The sequence below is a fragment of the Larimichthys crocea genome, chromosome XI (genome assembly GCF_000972845.2).
Source record: "Larimichthys crocea isolate SSNF chromosome XI, L_crocea_2.0, whole genome shotgun sequence".
In the NCBI taxonomy this organism is placed as follows: Eukaryota; Metazoa; Chordata; class Actinopteri; family Sciaenidae; genus Larimichthys; species Larimichthys crocea.
The window spans coordinates 14,805,293-14,829,722 of record NC_040021.1 but is presented as its reverse complement, the minus strand read 5'-3'; the positions used below and the strand labels follow the sequence as shown (position 1 = coordinate 14,829,722).

The following is a 24,430-nucleotide window of genomic DNA, read 5'->3' as shown; positions in this document are numbered from 1 at the left end:
CGGACTGAGGGATGCATCTATTGTTTTGTTCTGAAACAAGTGCACAGAGCACAGAGAGGGGCTGCTCTCTGTTTCGGATGTGGGGGAAAGTTGTGAAAATTAACAAAGCAAGCTGAAAATGAGATTAGTCTGAGTTTGTCCCTTTTATCACTGGTTTATTTATACTGGTAAACATCAAACAGAAACAACAGCAAATCAAGAGCTGACGTCCTCCCATACTTGTGATTATCTCTTACATTTCTCTTAGTTAATTTACAATGGTTGTCACCGGCGTGACATGATAACGTCAGTAAGTAAAAAATATGGAAATGAACCATTCCTCTGGATCCCAATCCACACGTAATATGAGATTACTTCCCGCACCTGTCATGCTGTTGGTGTTGGTTCAATTGTTGCTTGAATCAGTCATGACAGGAATCCTATCAGAGTTGAGTCTTTATGTAATTATGTGATAAAAATGTATCGATTCAAACCGGAGGGCAGTATTAGGCTGAGTCGACTTTGTGCCACAAAAATACTGCATTGTGCTGTGTCTGGGAGTGTTGGGATGAAAAGATGGAGCGCTGTCTGTCTACTACATTCTGTTCCAACACCTCTGGGATGTAAAGCACATTCGTAATCTCTCCAAACTACCGCCAAAGGTAATTAACACATGTCACCGTCTGTGTGTAGAGCTGGAGACAAGAATCATGTTCAAAGTCTACAGAGATTGTTTCACTTTAAGTAACAGGCAATGAGACTGCGAGTATAATAACCCCACCCCCTGCGGTCTTTGTTATAATACAGTATGTCCAGGTTACTGCATTCAATACCACATGAACACTTAGGGTTGTATTGAGATATACAGTATCTCACACAACTAAACATTTTTGTACATGAAGTCGTTTTATACATCGTTGTGCCTTTCATCAAAGTTTGATCAATTGTCATTATAAAGAATACTTTGATAGGTTATAAGGTAGAAAACAAATTGTGAAACGTTTCCCGTAACCCTGTGCGCCTGCCTTGCTCCCAAATATATGAGAGAAGCTTACAGGTCCCTCAAAAAGAGAGCACAAAAGCTCAAAACAAGGCATAAAATCCCTGTCTGTTTCACAACGGGCCACAAATCCAATCCAAGAAAACAAGAGAACACAGGTCATAAACTCCAAATCATAAAGTGCTCTCCAGAAGCCACTCAGACCTGGAGAGCTTGTCCCTGGCCCGGTGAATGTTTGTTGTGCTCTCGAGCTGCGGCAGCTCTCCGCTCATCGACAGGCTCCGCTTGGAGCGCAGACTGGCCCCAGTTTTGGGGTAGGCCATATAGCAGCGCTCCCTGTATGAGTCTGCGTTAAGGGAGTGCCTGCGGTTCACCCTCACTCCACCTGCAGGCACAGTCATGTAATGTTGAGGGGCCTGGTGGGGCCTTGGACCTCTGGGAACAGTAGTCCATTTGGTGGGTTGGCCAGAAACAGCCAGAGCGACAGCGGTGGCCATTTTAACCTCCGACGAGTTATTCCGGTTCATGTTATCGAGCTCGACATCTGCCTGAGCTTCAGCCCGACGAGCCTCTGATGGTTTCGGTGGAGCATTGGAGCGCTTGGGCCTCGGAGCACCTGGGGAAGCCGGGTGCCAGCTGTGGCTGGCAGCAGAGGTAGAGACAGTGCAGTCTGGGACGCAGGGTTTGGTGGTGGCTCCAGCGACTGGCGGTCGCTGCTTGGCTGGCTCTGGTGGCGGCAGAGCTACTCGGAGGGAGTCCTTGTCACTCTTTTCTGGACGCAGGACCTGCTTGGAGAGGGACTTAGGAATCCCACAGCCCTGTAGCTGTCCATCACTACTCAGTGACCGAATATCCCCCATCTCTAGAGCCTGACATGACAGGAGACAAGTATAGGAAGAGAGAAAAGAATGAAAGCAATTAAATTGCACACCACTGTTTCGTTATCAACAGAAATAATGAACAGACAGAAGGACAAAAACAAAGCGAAACACGCCAAACTGACCTTATCTGTATCTCCTTGGTTACACACCCGGTAACGCACAATGAGGAAGATGATAAAAGCGAGCACTGAGGCCACAATAATCCCTCCAATGATAACCACAATGGTGCCACCAAGAAACTGGGACTGCATGAAATGGCATCTCAGGTACTGCGGCTCTGTGGTGAAGTGGATACAACCTATCACCCTGGTGGCAGTCAGCGAAGTCACCTGGTCGTCGTAGATGGCCAGCACACACAGGTCATAGTTCGTGCCAGCTGCCAGGTTGTTTACAAGGATGCTCTTACTGGTCGGAGGTATCATCCTGTAAAAAGAAAAAAAAAAAGGCTTTGTGAGTTCTGACATAGATTAAGGAGGGTTAAATGAAAGGAGACAGAAGCAAATCAGATTATCCAGCTTATTGTTTTATAGGGATAAAATGACATGACAATAATTTATCTCTCAGGGGGATATTTAAGATCTCCCTGGGTATAATCTTTTGTGACACTTGATTTTTCCTCTCCGGCGTCATTACCGATAAAAGGTTGCTCTTAGTCACTGGGGAGGCATGATGCCACTGTTTGTTCACATCAGGATTACAGGATTGCTTTTCTAATGTCTCCTGAATTCAGTAGCCCCCGCTTAACACACATGTGTTGTTGACTTTGTACTTCCTTTGGAAAAAAAGGGGGGAGGTCTGTGCAGCATTCCTATCATATCAGTGACTAGCACTAAACATGGAATGAAAGCGGGTCGAGATGAAAGAATGATGGTTACTTGCTGTACGCTGGTTTCTCAGATGGGCTTGTGCGAAGCCCTTGATGATTTTTTGTAAAACACTGACTGAATACTCTTTCATCTCTTATCAGCTGTGCTGACATTCTGTTTTGGTTTTGTTGATGAAGCACTATCAAGGTTTCGCACATAGTAACTGATACAGTCCAACGAGGGGGGATTATGAGTCGAGGAACAAGAAGTCAGATACAGTGTGTTAGTCTGTTTTCCTGGTAGGATAAATCGACACCTCAGATGTTGACAGCCATGTCCAGTTCTTAACATCCAAAGAAATTTAATCCTTCAAAGTCGACTATAAGGTAAAAAAAAATGGTCAGGGGATTTTTTATAATATGATTCCAATCAGCTTATGTTTATTTGCATAAATTCTGAGTCAGATTTATGGTTTGTTTATTAGATTAAATTGAGTTATTAAGCCAGTATTGAAGAAAGCATTATTTTCTTGTGCTTTCACGCATGGTATTAACCCAGCAGTTCATGTCTGTTTACCTGTAAACCAGTGAATCATCGTAGGTGCCATTATACTGGATCTGGAACATGCGTATTCCAGGAATACTCCTCTGGAAGTTAAACTTGACCAGAGCCGAGGTGGACGTGGCCTCAGCAATTACGACTTTCTTCTCCTGGCTCGTCTTTGCGTTCCCCAGAGGCAACCCTCCCACTTCTGGCCCCGTCTTGGTCACTGCGATATCTGAAGATCCAGGGTCAGGCTCACGCTCTGTGACTGTGTTGTTGGTGATATGAGGCAGTTTAGCAATGACCAGATCCACCGTCTGCTGAGCCTCGCCTGCCGGGTTGGAAGCCACGCAGGTGAAGGAACCTGGAACACAAACTAACTATTATCCTTCCTGGTATTCATTGTGATATACAACATGTATTCACATTGCAATAAAAACATCATATTTAGAGAAATTGTTTGACATTTTGGGAACTATACGAGCCTCCATAGTCCTGAAAGATAATACTTTTTTTATCTTGTGCACCAGATAAAGAAGTATTATCTTTTGGGAATTCAGGGGCTCCATAGTAATACACTCTTTTGCTTTCTCGCAGTGAGCTGGATGATAAAATTGATACCAGTCTCATATCTGGTAAATTTACAGCTAAAAGCAAGCACCCGGTCAGCATTTTGGATAGAGCCAGCACCCGTGGAACAAAATTCACCTGCCAGCACATCTTAATCACTCACTAATTAACAGCTCTTTTGTTTAATCTGGACAAAAGCCTTTGCATAAAAACAAATGATGTTATTGCTGGAGTTTTGTCATCACCACAAGGTTGCTCCTGGCCAAGAAATAGTACTGTTCATAACCCATCTATAAAAACATAATTTTTTGGTTTTACAAATAGGCAATAAGTGAGCTTAGGTGCTGGTGGATTTTGTTCATTTTGACAGAGTGAGGTTGGCTCATTTAAGCTAACTGGCTGCAGGCTATACCACATCTTCATATTTAATAGACAGACATGAGAGTGGTATCAATTTTCCATCTATTTCTCAGCCAGAGATTAAGCATGTTTCCCAAAATGTCAAATTCCAACTTAGAAATGTCTATTTCTAAGTTGGAATTACTTAAACGTTTGTTGCTTTAACCAATAGTACATTTTTCTAAATAGATGCATATGACAGAAACTTCATCCAGCAAGGTGAAAAAAGTCATTTGTCATATCACTGAGACTTTAATCAGTGTGCACGTCAACACTTTTCCAACACTCAAATCTTTATCACCTTATGTAGACAAATACTTAAGTCCTATAGCCTCCTGTGTACACAAGCAAACAACTAATTTTGTTCAGTCAACAACACAAGCACAGCCACTGGGGAGTAAACAAACCAGAGTCCTTGACAGTGCTGATGAGGATGTCCAACGTGCCGTCTGTGTGGACCGCAGCCCTGGAGGAGTTGGACATAAGGCGTCCATCAGGTGCGATCCAGTGGATAATAGGGTCGGGGTCGCCCCTGGCCTTACAGCGCAAAGTCACACTCTGACCCTCTAAAGCTCGCAGCTCCTGAATCAGAGGGAGAAAACACAGTTAGTGGGAGGACTTTAGCATATAATAGAGAGACACACTGATGCACTAAATCCCCAAACTGCTGAAAGTTTGGCTTAGACAGTCTGAATAACTGAAATGGTATAATTAATGCCTATATTGATGATGCTATGTTTTAAAGCTATATTCCCTGTAAATATAATCAACAACTGATCAGTGACATGATATTGAATTAGAATGATTATGAAGACAAGACAATCAATATGACAGTACATTGCAGTGTAAAAGATGGAGTCCAAGTAATTATGCAAACAAGGTCTGCTGAATGTAAATGAGATGATATAGCTGTTATTTGGCAAGGATTTGATCAGATAATTTTGTTTGGATGCATGAATCAAGGGATAAATCACTGTAAACATTTAGTGTGTAATAAGAGCTTCGCCTTGGATCTATCATAAACCTGCAAATAGTTTTATTAAACCTGAAAATCCAACTAAGGAACTTCTCTTAAAATTCTCCACAGACCACAATTTGATTACATTTTTAAACAAGTCCTATATATTTTACAATATTAAGTTAGCTGGGAGTTTTAGATGAGTCCCACAAGTCTTGTAAGACTCCTCTGGCTCACAAAGCTAATATTTAGTGTGACAGTCAAAGAAAGTACAAAGTGCCATCTCGGATTAACTGACACAGAATCCAGTGTCTGGCTCAGGGAGTGTAACAGAAGCGAGTGTTATGTCTTACAGTGCACAGCTCCATTCAGTTATACCTGAGAGTGCCTAGTGATGAGAGGAGGCTCACACAGGAACTCTTCTTCCGAAACAGTCCAGAAATAGCGTCCAGCAAGGTGTTGTGGTGATGCACAGGTCTCCAGATCATCCTCTCTCCGCAACCTCCGCAGCCAGAGCAGCTCACAGTTACACCTCAGCGGGTTTCCTCCGAAGCTCAACGCAAAAGACGAAGGCCCCATTATCCCAGAGGTGGCCAGGACCCCTGCTCTTTGGAAAATAGGGTCAGGAGGAAGCTTCTGAAGCTTATTGGAGGTCACATCCAACCTCTTGAGCTTCTGCAGCCCAGAGAAGGTGCCCTCTGGAATGTAGCTGAGCATGTTGTGGTCCAAATTAAGAGTGTGGAGATTGGGCATCCTTTGAATGGCCACCCATGGCGCACTTTCCAAGTTGTTGTAGGATAGGTCCAGCTCTTCCAGTGCGGTTAGATCATTAAAGGCCCCAATATGGATGTGGGTGAGTTGGTTGTTGTTGAGGATGAGGTGGTGAAGCTTGGACATGCCGCTGAAGGTATCGTTGGTGATGCGGCTTAGCCGGTTGCTGTCAAGGTGAAGGGCTCGTAGGTTCTCCAAGTCTTTGAAAGCATGAGGCGCAATGGAGCCGATTGTGTTCCGAGAGAGGGTCAGGTCTACAAGCTTGGTCATGTTGGCAAAGTCTTTGCGTTTGATGTTGGTTACAAAGTTATCCCCAAGACGCATCTCCACCGTGTGTCTGTCGATGTTCGGGGGCACAAAGAGAAGCCCCTTTTTGTCGCACAAAGTTGCCAAGTTGGGGTTCAGCATCTGGCAGACGCAGCGTTTGGGGCATATCTGAACTTTATGGGCCTTCACAGCCACACCAAGGACTATCAGATAAACCAGGAGAGACTCCATTTGGCTTTTGAGTCAGGTTAATACACCTAAAAAAAGATCAAAGCAAAAAGAGAGAAAGAAAGGGGCATACTCTTTATTAAGCAATTAAAGAACAAACACAACATCTCTGAATGAATTTTTGTGTTATCTTTATCAAACTGTAATTTTTGTATCTTTGTATTCACACACAAAGAAAACTGAAGCTTCTGCTCTGTAATGTTCAAGCTTTTCTGCTGAAACACTGTCACTGCCAGCTCACAGCTAAGATTTAAAGAGATTCCAAAGTCTGTGCAGGAAGCTAGGCGAGTCAATACCTGAACAAACAATATATACTGTGAAATTAAACATGAAACCAATTAGTCACCTGCAAACTTCAGAATGAAACATCCCTGGTAATCTCGCCTGATATTTGCGACAGCGCTTCTTTTTAGCCCCTGCTCCCACGATCATCTTTTTTGATATGATAATGCTAGTCCTTTTATGTTTGTGTACAAAGGGATGAAAGTCTAGACTGGCAGTCCAGGGTCTCATCAGAATTAGACTGATATCTCCCAGGATCATATCGCCAATAGGAAGGGATGATTGGGCCCAGAGCCCTGAGTGAGGATGTGCTATGCCTTGCTATTGATTTTCTTGCTGCTCTCTCTGCCGCTACTCTTACTTATGACACAACTGAGATGGGGGATAAGGAGGGATCCATTTGATGAATTCTGAGACCTTGTCAGGGATATAGCATGTCATAAAACTAAGACAGTGGAGATCAGATCACAGCTCTGCAGGTGCACCACACAATGTACCCGAGTGAGAGTGACATTAGCTGTGATTATTTTTAGATCTGAAATTTAGTGTCATTTTGGTTGAACATGCAATATTCAACCCTCTGGGTGTCTCATTACAGCACACAGAAAGGGACACCAATCCAATCAAACACCGAGAACAAGAGATCCAATCCCACAACTGTAGTAAAATTCCAAAGGCTAACCTTTAAATACCGAAGAGAATGGCTGATTTATGATTATAGCGTTCTGTGGTTTACTGGTAATGCCTCCATTGTCGACGTTGGATCTTGGAGAATGTGCATAAAAATCTTGCCTCAGCAAAGAGCCTGCCAACTGAGTACCTTCATGCTCCAAGAGCTTCTGTTGCATCGGAGTTATGACACATGGCACAAGGTGTAATAACCTTGACAGTCGGAGTATGAGGAAAATATCATTGAGTAAAGAAAACATCAGACAGGATGGGAGTGACATGCCTGCCATATGGGGGCATGTTTCTAATGTGAGACGGGGAGTGAAGGAAGCCTGGTGGCATCCGGCTGACAACAGTTGCGTTTTGACAGCTGGGTAAAATGAATCACCGCCCAACAGGGAGGCTGGAAAGAGGTCGCCTTAAAATGCCCCTTAATAGCAAAAGAAGGAACGATATCAATGGGGAGAGCACGCATGGTGTGACATTTTCACGAATACTGCTGATCACGCAGCAATGAATCAGTGTCTTTCTCGACCCATTTTTATAAGGGACAACTTTACCAAGTCACACAAGAGCCCTGTTTTTGTGGACTGTAGTCTGGGGGTGCAGTGCTGCAGTGATCTGAGCTGGTGAGAAATAGATGGTTGTTAAATGTTGTCATGATTCTCCTCAAAAGATGGCAGATGACCTCAGTGTCAAGGAATGGTGTAAATCTATGTGTAATGTTGCCTAAGTGTGGAAACTTTTAGATCTATTTTATGCGTGGATGTGTGTGTATCAGAGGGGTGTGTACAAGCACTGAGGTGTAGGCAAGTCTGATCATGTTGGTGCGCCAACCAGCTTGTGCTCTGACTCTGAATGTTGAGATGGGGCTTTTTTTTTTTTTTCGTTGCTGAAAACTCAGCCAAACGTGAAGAGAATGGTTGCAATGGTAATCCCTACAAAATTTGTTCTGTGAGGACAAAAGGACAGCCCCTCGCCGGTGAGACAGGGCAGGAAATAGCTGTTGCTCTTGCTCCCTAATTTGCATTTAATTATGGTTGTTCCACGGAGATTTGCATAACAGGTTGCACTCATCAGGTACATGGACAAATAAGTAGATAATCAATCAATGCGTTCATCAATCACACACTTCATCTTTAAATGTCACACCTCCAGAAAATCATTATCCTCCAGGTTGGGTTGTTCATTATAGTAAGGCGACTTGGGAGGACCACAGATAAACAAGAAAACAGATAATCTACTGATGCATTAACCATAATCTCCTTCTTAGTCAATCAAATGTTCGTTTACTACCTCTGAGCAGGTCTTTTCGCCCTCAGAGAACAGAACAGCCTGACAGCACACACCCACACACACACACCAGTGGGTGGATTTGTGCCTAATAGAGGTAGCTCACTACACAACAACCCCCAGCAATGGAGACAGACATTCATGTGCAGTAGCAGTAGCAGCAACAGCAGCAGCAGCAGTATACTGTTGGAGAGGATATCTATGGTCTCCCTGGGGCAGCATTCGCTAAGAAAAGCCTTATGCAGCATACTGCATGCCAATCGGCCGGTGAGGTCATGGGGGATATGTTTTCAGATGGTCTAACTTATGCTGGAGCTCATGTGAGAAAGCCTCTGCAATCCACGTCTGGGCAGGGAATCAGGGAAAGCAGCCCTGCGAGAGGAAGTTAATGAGATGAAGTCTGCTTAGTATGCCTCCACGCAGGTCGACACGATGGCACATGGCAGCGTCTCACCTGGGTTACTCTGGGAAGAAAGCAGCCGGACATTTGCTTCTGCCAAGAATAAGCTCTGTTGTGTCAAGGAGGTAAACTGATGCTGCAACATGATGGTAAAATGGTATCGACAAAGCGGTGAAATGGGTCCTCAGCCTGCCTGTTTTATGAGACCAAATGGAGCGGCTGCATTTGCTGAAGTGGATCATATTTTGACTGAGCTAGTAGAAATTCTATTTTGTGGGGTAAATGTTCATCGTAGTCTGAGTCCAAACATCCTGACCAAACACTGATGCCGTTATGGACCATCTAACCAACACATCTGTGTTTGTGAATGTGGGTATGTGCTGTGACACCCTTTTCCTACAGAGTCTGCCAATGTTAGAACGCGATAGCTCTTGGGTGACAGCCTTGATGCCATGGCAACACAGAAAATGTCAGTTTTGGGTGAGATGTAATCAGTGGCTCATTTTCAGATCACCTAATAATATTTAGAACAAAGAGTCGTCTCTGGAGGAAATGGCCTCGACAATTGATGTTCTGGTTGTGGGCCAGAGCAGACTCATTGTGCCATTTATGACCCTGTTGTGATGAGAAGAAAGGAGATAGTAAACTCAGTTAATTTTGTATTGGATTTGATGTTTAGAGTGACTGAATCATTACTATTTTTCCAGTCTGGTGCATAATAAAAAACAAAATTACTTGATGAAGAACTCTAATGTAGTTGAAATTATTTTTCTCTCAGACAAGCTTGTGTATGTGTGTGTGTGTGTGTGTGTGTGTGTGTGTGTGTGTGTGTGTGTGCCAGGGGGATAGCATACTAAGCAGACCCCACTGCATCAATAGAAGTGCTGTTCATCAGCATTTACAACTCCCCCTTGTAATTCCAAGTGTTTCCCTTCACATGCTATCACAGAAGATTCACTGAAACCTTGATATGCTGACTATCTTCTGACTGGTCCAACAAATAATCAAACAAGCAAACAGAAAAAAAAAACACTCTTCATTTTTTTTTAGATGCCGTCTTGCATTAAAGCAGGAAGCGGAACCAGCCCAATTTAAATGCTGATCACTGACTTTGGATCTTAATTCTTTGCACCGTTGTGACGTGACGTGAGGGGCTTATGACCTGGGATTTTCTTCCAGAAAGAGGAATACGGGATCCATGAACACCACCTCTGAATATCAATATGGGTCTCCTCGAGAGATTATTCTTCACAGTATGGGCCCGTAGGTCTGTGGATTTTCAAATGTGCCAGTTCACAATTGCAATTTCAAGTATAGGAAGTGTCAGAAACAGCAAAATCCTTACCACCTCGCTGTGACAATACCATGCTCTGTTACATGTTTTTTTTTAATATGTTACAGTCTAAATATGGAGGGAGAGCCAAAATGAAACCCTCTTTCAAAGACCTTCTTTGAGACCATGCGTTTTCTACATCACACAGCAACAAAATGGCTAAATAATGCATAATCTTCTCTTTTTTGTATTGTGGTGTGTAATCAAAAAAGCAAGTCACATGCACACACGCACGTATATATACACAACATGTGGACCAGGTGTTTGTGACTGTCATATGATCTCAGGTGTTTCCATTCCTGATGAAAGCACTTCTTCAGCAGGAAAAACAAACGCTTATTTTGTGGCGAGTAAAAATTTGGGTCAGTGAATGTGGAGCTGGTTGTGCAGAACAGCCTGGGTGTTCAGGAACCACATATCACTCCTCTGCTTATCAGCACATAAGCTACATCACTGAGTGCATTAACATAGCAGTAAGAGCAAATAGAAGCAGCAAAATGAGGCGTGGGCCTGATTTCACTGGTATAGCAGTTACAATGGTGCCTCGGGCACTCATGAATAATAAGATCTGTGATAACTAACACTCGACATAAGACAAGACCATTATACTTCATCCTTTCTATAAAAAAACAAAACAAATTAGGGCCATAATTTCACCTGTCTTCATCAGTCACCTGGCAACATGTTCTCCCCTGCCCACATACTCATCCTTTTTATCAATTTTGTCACTTAGGCTAATTTAGACTTCATCACACCTTAATGACTGATGTGAAATTTGCATATCAGCAAGGGTTTAAAAGACAGCAGCCTATCACAGGAACCCTCTGTGCTGATAAAATACACAGTAAAACAAAGAAACACCTCACATCTGAAATCAATCTCATCCTCATCCAGAGCGGACTGAATAATGGCCACATTAGGCATGATTCTCAGTTTCACCTGTGGGGAGAAAGAGAGAGAGAGAGAGGGGGGAAAAAAACAGCACAGATTGCAGCCAAGTGGATACTGAGAATAAAATTTCTAACTGACGACGTTTCTTGGCAATTGGGGAGCTTTTTTGACCTTGCGGTACAGGTCCTGGGCTGGTGGGTTACAACCACAGCCCCTGTCACAAGGGAGACTCTGAACCCTTCCAGATGGGTCCTGAGAGAAGTACTCGAAGTCAATATTGCGCCTCTTTGAAAGACAGTTCCCCCCAAAAGAGTTCAGAGGCGACAATTCACACCAATTGCAGCCTATAAAATATTGAATTTACCTTGCAGATGAAACATGAAGCCAAGTCAAAGGAGGGTGGGTTTGAGTTGATTTCCTCCCAGGAGGGATGAGAGCATTCTGAGAGGGAGAGCTTGCCTAAAATGGGACCGACGGTGCCTCTTTTGGAGATAATTCAGGTGTCCCGAAACACGCGTCTTGTCTCCTATAACATGTGACGGCCTGCGAAACCAGCGATGCCCTTCAAGAAATCCATGAGCAGCAGATAAAGGACGGCTCCTCGCTGATCATCATCTCAAAGCGGAGAAATGTAACTCAGCGTCCCCCCTTTCGAGAAAAGAAAAAAAAAAAAACACTGGAAAACGCAACCTGCAGGGTCCCGGTGTGGCTTCGAGGCTGCAGCTGTGCGGGATCGCCTCTACTGCGCATCCGCCTGTATGCACCTCCAGAAGAGAAAACGCCTTTTGTAGCGAAGAGGCTGCTTTAATATCTACAGCACTGTGAGTGACTGGCGCTGTGCTCAGCTCAGCCAGATGTTCCTATCTCTTTCACGGGAGGGTTATTGCTGGCGACGCAGGGCTCAGTGCGAGTTAATCCAGATTGACTGAAAGGTTGCTGCCATAATATGCCCCCCCGCCCTCCTCCTTCTGCCCCCGGACTACTGTCAACCACCGACCCGGCTCCATTTCTGACCAGAGGTGCTGTGCTCGGAATGGTAATCAGTGCGCTCCGAGCTGCACAGAGACCATTTGTGTGCATAGACAGATGCAGTGCCTCCCAGCCTATCTCACAGGCAGGCATCATAATTTATTCATGTAGATTGAACTCCACTGCACGAAAATGCAGTTGGCCGATAATATTCTCTAAAAAAAATGTAATTAATTTTAAAAAAAGAACAGATTTAGAAAGTACAGGAGATGAAAAATGAGTCATGTAATGGGTCCAAGCAAGAGTTTTATTGAAAATGCATCCATTCCTTTATATAAAAAAACCTTTAATTCACAGTGCATCTGGTCTGGATAAAGCCAAATATAGCAGCCTATAGCTGAATATCCCTGCATGTATTACATAGATTATTGGCAAGAAAGTGTTGAGTTGGCTGTAACTGAAAGCCCTGGATCCCTGTGGGTCTTCTTGGCACTCCCCCCATCACTATCTGATGCGGTGATCCTATGGCCTTTTGTGCAACTTGGCAAAGTAGCCTATATGTTCATAAGTCTATTACAGTACAGTGGTGTAGAAACCTTCACACACACTCAGTATTTGATTTATTTTTATATTTCCAATAAGACTGACTGCTCCGGGGGCCTCCTGGCACTTTGAAATAGGTGTTCGTTGTCATCCACAGAATTACCCTGAGGATTTCTACTCCAGATCAATAGCTCCATCCAGTTACAACACATCCACTTGAAATCAATAAAAATAGCCTAAGTGGTTTAAGTATAGTTATCCAGAACTGGAAAAGCAAGAGCTATTTAAGCTGTTTATCATACAATCCTCACGTGTACAAAGTCCCTGACATTACATGCATAGAAATGTGCTGCACTTAATCTTTGTTGTGAGATGACTCGGAGGCCAGTAGATTCATTTCAAGGTTGATTTTTTTCAGACTGATCACATGTTTGCTACCTGCACATAACCTTGCAGAATAGCTGATTCTTCACAAGCCACGACAACATACAAGCATTTTGCTGGTGGGAAGTGTTAATGCCAAGGCCTGCATGTGACCCACTCATCAGAGTCATCGTGAGCTGACAGTTGGTGATATGAAATGACACTGACATGTCTTGGGTTTTTTTTTTTTGCTGCGCTACTTTACTGTTGTGATTCATGCCGTGGCCCTCTCTCTCTCTTTCTCTCTGTCTCACTGACGCCTGTCATCCACGAAACGCTGGTAGGTGAGGCTGTCTGCCCGCTCACCTGTCCGGCTCTTTTTCTCCAAGAACAGGCCCATGTTGTCCCGTGAAGGGTCAGCGATGCTGCGACTCCACAGGGTCTCTGTGATCCCCAGTAGTTCACGTACTCGAGCAGAGATTACCTGCAGGGGCACACGGCAGGGTTGAATCCTTTGATATGTTTACAGTATCTAACCTTTATTTAATAAGTAGTCCCACTGAGAGTAAGTGTCTAGTCTTTTAAAGGAGATATTGCCCAGATTGTGGCATCATGGGAAGAAAGGCTATAAAGTTACATGCACAAAAACAAATGAATCAGAGGACTTAGGCTAAAATCAGTATAAAGCTCGACTAAATAGGGCAAAGGCACTTCTTTACAGAGTCTGTCTGTCTCTAGGTATATGATTTAATGCTTCTACAGTAAAGCAGAGCTGAATATATACAGACACTTTCAGCCAATTTAGTCCTGACCTCAGGGAGAGATAAAAAAAAACAGGAGCTTCAACTGCAAACAGCACATGTGATACAGCTGATCTGAGGTGTCTGCAGTCAGTGATGCTCTGTTACAATGCACAACTTTAATTGGATGTCACACCGCTCAAAGAAAGAGCATTTAAAGTGCTGAACGGGGATGTAACAGACTTGACACCAGTTTTGTGGTGTTTACAGTCGACTTTGAACACAGTCGAGAGACTTTCAGAATACACTGCAGGAGGATTATTTCTTTAGGTTGGTCTGTATTGTTTTTCCTCTTCAATCTATCTGTTACTTTGTCCAATTAAGCAAAGGTTCACTTATCAAAAGTCATGTCCTCAGTGTGCATGTCATCATTATCCTGGTCCAGCTTCTTTAAACTTCTTTGAACACAGTGTGAGCCTCCATCTCTGATATGTAAACAATCTCTTCTGAAGGTTTGTCACCAAAAAGCTCTTCTCAGTACCTGCATGTCTTTATAATCTGTGATTCCCAGTCTCGGCATGTAGATGCAATTTACATAAATTAGCTTTCTTCCGGTGATGAAGTTCTCCGTGAAACATGCCTGCCGACAGAAATGAATAATGAGCTTCGAGGAGTGAAATATGGTCTTGGAAGCGTGACAGGCACGTATCCCGTACTGTCAGTGTTATCTCTGTTTAGTCAGGTCAATGTTAACATACTTTATATTGTGGAAATCCTAAAGACTCAATCCATCTTGCAACATCATGACAACTCCACTGCAGGAACTCCATGTTGCCTGTAAGCATGTTGCCATGGAAACTGTTACCTGCCATTTAGTTGTTGAGAAGAGTTTCCTTCACACCACAAAAGCTCATTTTGTCCTGTTTTATATTTAAAAAATGTTTCCGCGGGGAGTTTAGGACGTTGTTTGGTTACTAAACCACATTTTCACACTGAAGTTACCGAAGTTTTATTTTTTTTTAAAAAAAGCCTTTAAAAAAGTAACACATGACTCAAGTCTGTGTTTATAAAAACAGCCAATCAGCTTCTTGTAATTTAGGGCGGTTGGTAAAATACGCGCGGTGATTGGCTTGTAAATCGGGTTTATCCCGCCCACACTGAAGGGGAACAGCGAATCACGCCACGTGCAGCTTCCACTGATCTACAAATCATGTGTGCTGGCGCTGATCGCTGACATCCACGCCGCAGATGTTTTGTAGATCGAGGTGAAGCGCAGCATCTTATCCCTCCGCTCTGCCCTCTGCTACATATCCGCTAGCTGAAGTTCTCTTTGCACTCCCGTGTCTTGTGGGTCGGTTGAAGGGCTCCGGTGCAGGAAAAAAAAAAGAGAAACGTAACTTTCCACAATGGCAGCAATTCTCCTCCGGTCCCTTTTAAACAAAAAGGTAAAAACAAACTCATGCATAACATTTTGGTTTTGTTTGACGCTGGAATAGCTAACAACATGCGCTGCTAGCTGAGTGCAGTAAGCACGCTGCACACAGTCACTCATTTTCTGCAAGTGTTGAATATTTATGTGCAACTCAAGTTGGGTAGGTGAGGGCAGGTTTTATTTACATCACGTGGACAGCGGTGACCCCCCAATGGAGCATTCAGACTTGGCTGTAAGTCATTAGACAATGAGTTTAATGTGAATTAAAGTTAACCAATGTTCTGGTGTTTTCTTTTTTCTTGCAGGTGCCCCTCCAGCTGGGTCGCTGTTACTCCGCCTCCTCAGTGGTATGAGCCTCTAATGTTACGTGTTCACCACATGTTCTTTGTATTGACAGGCTAATATGTCGCCATACTTGTTTCACAGCAAACCTCTGACACCGTTTGAGCTTGCTTGCTCTCTCTCCCTCTCCCTGTTTCCATGAGCTATTAGCTGTTAGATAAATATTTAATTTTTTGGATGACTCATAATGTCACTGTGTTTGCAGACCTTGTTCTAATGAAATGTGAAAGTGACAAATATATGGAGCTGGGGTCAAAGGTTTTGTACTTGAAAACATAAAATCTGAAACTGAAATTTCAAGTTTTGATCTTGTTTTTTTTGTTTTTTTTTTCAGTTTAAATACAATTATGATCAACTCTGGTAATTCTTTTGTCAGTTTAAATACAATTATGATCAACTCTGGTAATTCTTTTGAATAAAATAGTTATTTTCATTTTTCACTTTCATACGTTTCCTTCGGTTGCATGTTTTGTCTTTCCAGATTCAGATCTTATTTCTTACAGTTAAAAAATCCAGTTTATCCTACCTTCACAGATCAGATTACAGACAGCCTGAATCATGCTGGAATTTTTTAAATTTCGATATCAATATGAAGTTAACCTCATAGAATAACGGTTTACTTTTTCATGTGGAAAATACACTTTCAAATGTTTCCTGTAATTAAAACACTGTTTCAAAATGATCTCAATCATATTTTGGTATTTCTTTGTACAATATCTTGTTTCCTTTATCAGCCAGCGTATTAGCTGAGATTGATACGGCATATCTGCACTAAGCTACTACTGGCTCATTTTGATTGCTGTGGCAAACGTACAGAGAAAATCTCTCTGTAAGGTTTTACAGATTTTAGAAAGTCAGAGCAAAAAAATGTGACTGTAATTAAGTCAGAGAAGCTCCACTTAGACCTTTTAACTTAGATTGTGTTGAGGCGTGAATCCAAAAAGTGGTATATAAACCTTTTTAAAGCACTACAAGTTCCCAGTTCTCAATGCAAGATCTAAGACTGCATAGAAAAACATCACTGCAGTTACTGTTTTGCAGGAAATAATGCAGTGCATATGGATATGCATAGCTGGATATCAGGCAAACTACAGTTTAGGTAGGTTAGGAAAGTCACCTTCACAAAAAGAGAGCAACATGTTTTTTTCACTCTAGCATGTAAGGTTGTGAACGATAAACTGATGCTACCGGATATTCGGTTTAACAAGTGAGAGATATGGCTGCGTCGGTTGTATCGTTCTTACGCTGTATCAGTTCGTATCGAATCTGTCATCTGTATATCGTTTTTGAATCGTATCGTAACCTGTGTATCTAGATGTGTATCAAATCGTTTATCACAGACAGATGTGCATATGCATATTTACTTCCACTGCATAATACACTCTATACTCAAACCCAGCTTAGTGTTAGTATGTATTACAGGATTGGGATACAGATGATCAACCATGAAAGACTCTTTGAACCCTCCTGACTCTGTTTATAATGTCTGACCTACTTAGAAGGTAGAGAGACTTAAAACAAATGTGTTTGGAAGTCACTGTGTGTGTTGTGGATGTCCGTAATGAACTTAGTAATGATGTAACCACGCCGGAAGAGATTTAATCATATGCTTCTGTGATCCTCTAGCCCACCACCAAGCTGTTCATTGATGGCAAGTTCGTGGAGTCAAACACCTCCGAATGGCTAGACATTAACAATCCTGTAAGTACTCACAGATTTACCATATCCAACCTGCAGTAACAAGTCCTCCACTATAAGATGGCTGCAAATAACCAGTGCAGTGCTGTAGTAGTAACTTTTTAACATCGGAAAGTAAGTCCTAATTTGCAATTTTTTATTAATTAGTAAAGGGAGAGAAATCAGTGCCCAGTTTGTATAGCCAATCATTTTTTATAATATATAAGTCCAGCCCTGCTGTAGTTTAGCAAGTGTAAGCCTCTAGCAAAGCAGTGGTAGATGATTATAGCGTCCCAACAGCTGTCTACTTACATCACATGAAATATTAGACCTGTTAAGGATGTGAAACCTACATTTGGTTATTAATATGAATCAATTAATGTACCTGCTGTAATACTATGTAATGACTTCCCCTGCTTTAAGTCAACTTGTCTGTTGTTTGCTGCCCCTTCAGGCCACTAATGAGGTGGTGGGACGTGTTCCCATAGCTACCGAGTTGGAGATGCTGGCAGCCGTGGACTCCTGCTCCAGAGCCTTCCACTCCTGGGCCGAGACCTCCATCCTGAGCAGGCAGCAGATCTTCCTGCGCTACCAGCAGCTCATCAAGGATAACATTGTAAGGAAATGTTTTGCTTGATAATGTGTTGTGTCTTTTTTTTAATTTTTTTTTTTATCTTTTATCAATTTTAAGACAACAAATTGGACAGGAAGAATGAATGTGTACAATATTTCTTTATTTTCTTTCCCCCCCTCATTGACGTCTTGAATTATTTGTTTTTTCCTGAATATTTCAGAAAGAACTGGCTAAAATGATCACCTTGGAGCAGGGAAAAACTCTTGCTGATGCAGAGGGAGATGTATTTAGAGGACTCCGTAAGTAAAGCGCAGACTTCCCAGTGTGCTATTGAGTTTTGATATCCTGATTAGATTAGAGTGCTGGCGAATATATAGCAGAGATCAAATTTCCCCTTTTCAAACTATCGTCTATAGTATCTGTATCTCCTGATGAAAAGTCTCTATCTTTGGTAGCCCTTTATGCCATCGGCTTGCGTGAACTAAGTGGCTCCAGGGTGTCGATTATTTGCGTGTAACCAGACACTACCTGCAAAAGTGACTTTCACTTGGGGTATATTGGCATATAGAGGCCTTAAATGCTTTTCAAGAGGCTTTAAAAGTGTCCAATTATAACAAAACAAGGGTTAAGAAAACAGCATCTCTGCAGCATCACATTAAGTCCTTATGTTAGAGTGTGTCTGGTTTTGAAGTCTATGTAAAACACTTTGCAGGCTCCGCTTTTAGCAGCATACTACAGAAAGATAATGATACAGTTCCCCTCATTGCCGTAGAGACTTGCATCAATAAAAGCTGTGCTGATTTAATTAAAAAAGTCATGCACACTTGCAAAGAAAGGAAGATGAAATTTGGTTATTCTAAGACGGAGCTGGCAAAGTTTTGTTTTTGTTTTTTTGGTACTTGGTACATTTCCCAGTTTTGGGGATGCCTGAGTTATTCTGGCATGCACACTTAACTCATCAGCTGAAAGACGGGGCTACATTTGCACATGTGCTGCCAGCATCAGAGATTTGAGACCAACAGTGCTTGACGTTTTCACAAGTTCTATTACAGTTTACTCACAGGGAAAAGAAATCAATTAGCAGTTTTTTTTATTAAGTAAGAGGATTTGTCTTTATTGAAATTCATTATTCATTTTGTACATTAGCCTGTCATCTCAAATAGCTCATATTTCCATAACAGTTTCTTGTGCATGTCATGTTTTCTTTATCACTTTTTTTTTATTGGTTTACCTCATTCTTTTTCTTTCTCTTCACCCCACCAGAGGTGGTTGAACATGCCTGCAGCATTACATCCCTAATGCTGGGGGAGACCTTACCGTCCATCACCAAAGACATGGACACTTACACTTACCGCCTGCCCATCGGGGTGTGTGCGGGCATCGCCCCTTTTAACTTCCCTGCCATGATTCCTCTGTGGATGTTCCCCATTGGCATGGTATGTGGCAACACGTACCTGATGAAGCCCTCTGAACGTGTCCCAGGATGCACAATGCTCCTGGCCAAAATGCTTCAGGATGCCGGGGCACCAGATGGCACACTCAACATCATCCACGGCCAACACGCAGGTGAGTGTGTTCATGTTCATTCAGATGCAGGCAATCTGTGTGTAATGAGCGACTGTTAAAGGTCCAAGGATGATTCAAAACCTTAATCGTACACCCCCCCGGGCAATATGTAGATTGGATATTTCCATAATATGCGCCATCTATATCTGTAAGTAATTCAGGAGCAGGAAGAGGATTTGAATCTCTGTATTCAAGGCCTTGCTCTCATATTGTGCCCTCAGGGTGCAGCATACATGAAGAAGAAAGGTGTTACAGTATCTGTTTGTATCTTTGTGTAGCTGTGAATTTCATCTGTGACCATCCGGCCATCAAAGCCATCAGCTTTGTGGGCTCCAACCCGGCTGGAGAGCACATCTACGAGCGGGGATCCAAGAACGGCAAGAGAGTGCAGTCTAACATGGTACAGCCGAACTCACAGGGCTCATTTTAACCTCATTAGACTATATATGCCTGCGACCCTGCAAAGGATGAGCAGTTATAAATAATGGATGGAGGGATAGACTCAATATTCAACTCTCACATCAGGGATTATTGTTTCCATGATAACCCACATATTAAACACTGTTCCTATTATTGTGGACAAATACATATGGAGTGAAATATTTACTATTACAGTTGCCAAGACAACAGCTCAGTACTTCACTGTCAATCACTGAGATTTGTAACATGTGTGATTAGTGCTGTGCTGCCTCTGTTTGATGTCCTGCAGTCGGGAGAGAAACTCTACAGAGCCGTGTCCTACATTTTTCATTTTAGGGTGCCAAGAATCATGGTGTGGTGATGCCTGATGCTAACAAAGAGAACACCATCAACCAGCTGGTGGGTGCTGCCTTCGGTGCAGCTGGCCAGCGCTGCATGGCTCTCTCCACTGCTATTTTTGTAGGGGATTCTCGTGAATGGCTCCCAGAGCTGGTGGAGCGCTCTAAATCACTGCGCGTGAATGCAGGTAACTCCTTCACTAGTAGCACAAATTTGCTGATCATGTCAAACAATATATTGTATTATAATATTGCTCTTAATAAAGGGAAATTGTACGCATCTGTATCCTTAAGGTGATCAGCCCGGGGCAGATGTAGGGCCCCTGATTTCTCCTGAAGCCAAGGCCAGGGTAGAGTCTTTGATCCAGAGTGGGGTGGATGAAGGTGCCAAGGTCCTGCTGGATGGGAGACATGTCAACGTCAAAGGATATGAAAATGGAAACTTTGTAGGACCCACCATCCTTAGCGGTGTGACGGTGAGATTTGGCTTGGGTGCAACACTTATTTTTTTCAATCCCTAAAAAGTCCAGTGTAATAAAACTGCATGTTTCAGTATGACAGTTTGTAAGTTTTAGAGAAAATGTAGTTTCATAACAGGAGACTGGAAAAAAACATACTAAATATTGCAGCATTTTTAGTAAGAAAACTCTTCCCTCGCTCGGGTAAATTGCAAGAACTCGTTTTTGTAGAATAGAAAATGTAACACAAGAACCCCTGAATCAATTCGATGAAGCTTTTTGTCATTTTAAGTCACAATTCAGCAACTTCTCTAGTGTGCATAACTGTCTTAATATTGTCCAACTGCTGAGCACAGGTTAGAAGAGCTCTACAGCTCTCTCCTATATCTTGAAGTGATGGAAGTTATTTCCCAGGTTAAGAAAGCTGGAAAAAATGCATTTACTCCTAAGCCTAAAAGTCAGACCACTCTATAAATTTTGGGGGCTTGGGGCAGATTTTCCTGCCTGGACAACTTTGCTGTCACAGTACAGATCATTTAATAACATGTAGCTTTCTCAGGGACATTCTCCACCCACCCACCAAGGTTTCCTGTTTGTGTGTCAGACATGTTGCATAACAAAAGAAGGCAGCTGTAAGTGTTAATAAATTAATTTCAGGCAGTAGTTTCACATGATGTTAAATTCTGGAGGAAACATTGTGATGCGATCGTTCTGCTGTTCTTTCCAGCCCAACATGAAGTGTTACACAGAGGAGATCTTCGGACCAGTGCTTGTCGTCCTGGAGGCTGACAACCTTGACGAAGCGATTTCTATAATCAACAATAACCCCTACGGCAACGGCACTGCCATCTTCACCACCAATGGCGCCACAGCACGCAAATATACACATGAGGTGGACGTTGGCCAGGTGAGAGCTGGAGATTATATTAGAACAAGCAGCTGCTTCATTTAGAGATCACCTGTAGTGTTATTTTGGTCCTCAGTGAGTCACCTGAATGAGATGAGTAAACGGTTTTGTGTGGGAGGCGTTCTGGTTGGAAAAAGAGAAACCAGACACCATTCATGTGAAATGTGAATAGCTCAACAGAGCTATTTAGCTAATGTTTTTAGTGATGGGTCCACAATTTTTTTTAAAGCCTATCTTAAAACGACGTGCCCAAATGTACGTTCAGTCTGATCAGGAGGAATTATTACAGCACAAACATTTAAATGTTTTAAGGCAAATTGTACCAGATACCGCCGGCCAAAACATAGAAAGTTTGGGACAATCTCAAAGCTGAAATAATAAAGCAGGAGCTGATTTGCTGGCTTCAAGTCTGGTTCAGATTCTGTGTGATAATCGAGTCTTGATCCAGTGGAGTTGAATCATTTTAGACATAGCAGCAATTCTCCTGCAGATAGAGAAGGAGAATCATTTTTCACTGCCTTCCTTCTAAAGGAATTATTTGTCCATGTCTGCCTTACATTTACTCTTCAAGCCTCTGCAAATGTGGTTTTGAAATAGTGAAAATACATGTGTGTGATATCAAAGTTGATCCTCTAATTAAGCATCCACAAAAATCTGAGAGAAACTACATGTTCATAACTTTTAGAAAACCTAGTTGAAAAAAATGGCTCATTTTAATGTTTAGACTATTTCTCAAGACAGCGTAGGCATGGCCGATCCAGTTTTGATTGACAATCCCCCTCATGAGTACGGGCACGGAAGCTAAGCAGTGTGCTGCTGTGGATGGGGAACATATTTTAGCCACCTAAAAACATCACGATCAGTTAAAGTGTATGCTATATTTAGAAAAGTTTCACTGGTTTACTTTGCTGTCAGACAGCTCTTTCTGACAGTTTAGCTAAGCTCCAGCCACCAGACCAGACAAGAGTTATTTTACCAGAATAATTTTCTAACTGTGAGAAATGTTGATTTATATCGACCAAAGCAGAGCTGATGATTGCTGGAACAGCAGGAAGACAAACCAAGACAGTTTGGTTACAATTTATTTAGTTTCTGTCGCACAACATGGCAATTAAGCTAATCTAAAAGAGAGATGCTTGAATCCAGGAGGTGTATGGTTAAATTTACAGTTTTAGTTTATTTATTAGACTAAGTGTAGCAAAATCATCCATGAGTGAATTAAATTGAAATAAATGTCTGGAACTAATTCCTAATACTTTTTAGATTGTCTTTATTATATATATTAGACTTCTGACATAGTAAGAAGATTGTGGATTTGGGGTTGCAGTGGCTTTAAAGGTCCCAGATTTTTGGAAGGTTCTGCCAACTAAAAGTTAAACTTCTAATCATTGGTGTATCTGTACCCCAGTACAGCACTTGTGTATGACATTAATCTGTTTCTCTGTATGTACAGATTGGCGTGAATGTGCCCATCCCCGTCCCCCTCCCCATGTTCTCCTTCACCGGCTCCAGAGGTTCATTCAGAGGAGACACCAACTTCTATGGCAAGCAGGTAAACGACAAAAGCAGCTTGTCACATGTTGGATAATAAAAAATATCTGCACATGTACGGCCGTCTGATTACAGCTGTTGTCTCTTTACCACCAGGGCATCCAGTTCTACACTCAGATTAAGACTGTGACATCGCAATGGAAGGCTGAGGATGCCACTCTGACGAGCCCGGCGGTTACCATGCCAACCATGGGACGCTAATTTGACAGCACATCCGAGATAACCTGCAACGAGCAAAAAGTTACATGTCCTTGTTACTGCTGAAAAATATAACGCATTAGTTGGTGATTGTTTGAACTCTCATGCAGTGTTGTCGCACAAACACTCACATGCAATGTACACCAGATGTGGGGATATGAACTGGACTAACGAAATGAATGACGGCGGTGTGAGTCTCTTGATGGGTTTGTTGTATTTTGTACCTGTTTGTCTCCTGTTCATGTGTGTCCTGTCCTGATCGAGTGGACTGTGATTTTGAATCATGGTCGTTTTCGTGATCTGCCGTGTCTCTGGTACCACATTTCTTAAAGCCTACCGTAGAACTGAAAAGGATCAGGGAATCTGCTTTTAAAGCAGCGACAGTCTTCCACCACTATCCTCTGTGGTTCTGTGTTTATCAGAGAGCTGTGTAGATACTTGAAAACTATATATACACTATTATCTGCAGTATAAAGAAGAGTAATGACTCCAGTTCCTCAAGGTTTTTCTCTGTATGAACAAGTGCTACATTCAAACAAGGCCACACACTGTCTCTATTAAAGTCTGAAACAACGGTTGCTGAGCTTTTGTCCTCTAAATGTTTGTCTCACTGTACACTGTACACAGTATTTCTGTACTGTACTGTTAGAGTGAGTTTTTTGTGTGTGTGGTCAGGGATGGTATACAGGTTGAATTGCAGTGTTTCTACATGACATTACAAACTATTACGATGAATTCCTGTGATTATGCTGCACTTACAGTACAGTATAATGCTAGACATCTTTTCCATCCAGAGTAATATGAGCCATTTCCATATCCGTCCCCTTGCCTTCCCTCTTAGGTCATATTGTATAATATTAAGAGGTGATCAGAATACGTGAGTGTAGTTCTCTGTTTGAATAAAGACACTAAGTGAGTTGACTTGTGTTGAAATGGTCCCTCTGGTTCTGTTGTAATCCCCGTATTGGTATGCTGGAGCATGAAAGGGCGGATTAGTTGAATTCCAGAGATGAAAAGAAGCATGTGCTGATGTTTGAACTGGAGTTATTCTGATTCATTCATTTGTGTGTGTGTGTGTGTGT

The 24,430-nt window shown here is 42.4% G+C and overlaps 3 protein-coding genes across 3 annotated transcripts; 1 reads left to right on the top strand and 2 right to left on the bottom strand.

The window, feature by feature from the left end:
- Nucleotides 1-12,299, bottom strand: lrfn5b (leucine rich repeat and fibronectin type III domain containing 5b). Its single transcript, XM_010731921.3, has 6 exons — nt 11,635-12,299; nt 5,515-6,431; nt 4,586-4,760; nt 3,243-3,573; nt 1,983-2,283; nt 1-1,848 (listed from the first exon to the last, which is right to left on the bottom strand). The coding sequence occupies exons 2-6, from the start codon at nt 6,403-6,405 to the stop codon at nt 1,153-1,155; spliced, it is 2,394 nt and encodes a 797-aa protein (XP_010730223.1). The 5' UTR covers nt 6,406-6,431; nt 11,635-12,299; the 3' UTR covers nt 1-1,152.
- Nucleotides 12,300-13,383: 1,084 nt separating this feature from the next.
- LOC104919810 (sterile alpha motif domain-containing protein 15) lies at nt 13,384-14,747 on the bottom strand. Its single transcript, XM_019263251.2, has 3 exons — nt 14,644-14,747; nt 14,427-14,525; nt 13,384-13,629 (listed from the first exon to the last, which is right to left on the bottom strand). The coding sequence occupies exons 1-3, from the start codon at nt 14,728-14,730 to the stop codon at nt 13,456-13,458; spliced, it is 360 nt and encodes a 119-aa protein (XP_019118796.2). The 5' UTR covers nt 14,731-14,747; the 3' UTR covers nt 13,384-13,455.
- A 370-nt stretch (nt 14,748-15,117) lies between these two features.
- LOC104919811 (methylmalonate-semialdehyde dehydrogenase [acylating], mitochondrial) lies at nt 15,118-24,266 on the top strand. Its single transcript, XM_010731901.3, has 12 exons — nt 15,118-15,330; nt 15,623-15,664; nt 17,286-17,360; nt 17,791-17,952; nt 18,131-18,209; nt 19,174-19,476; nt 19,755-19,876; nt 20,233-20,422; nt 20,529-20,710; nt 21,420-21,599; nt 23,053-23,151; nt 23,247-24,266. Exons 1-12 carry the CDS (start codon nt 15,292-15,294, stop codon nt 23,349-23,351), a joined length of 1,578 nt encoding a protein of 525 aa, XP_010730203.1. The 5' UTR covers nt 15,118-15,291; the 3' UTR covers nt 23,352-24,266.
- The last annotated feature ends 164 nt before the right edge of the window (nt 24,267-24,430 follow it).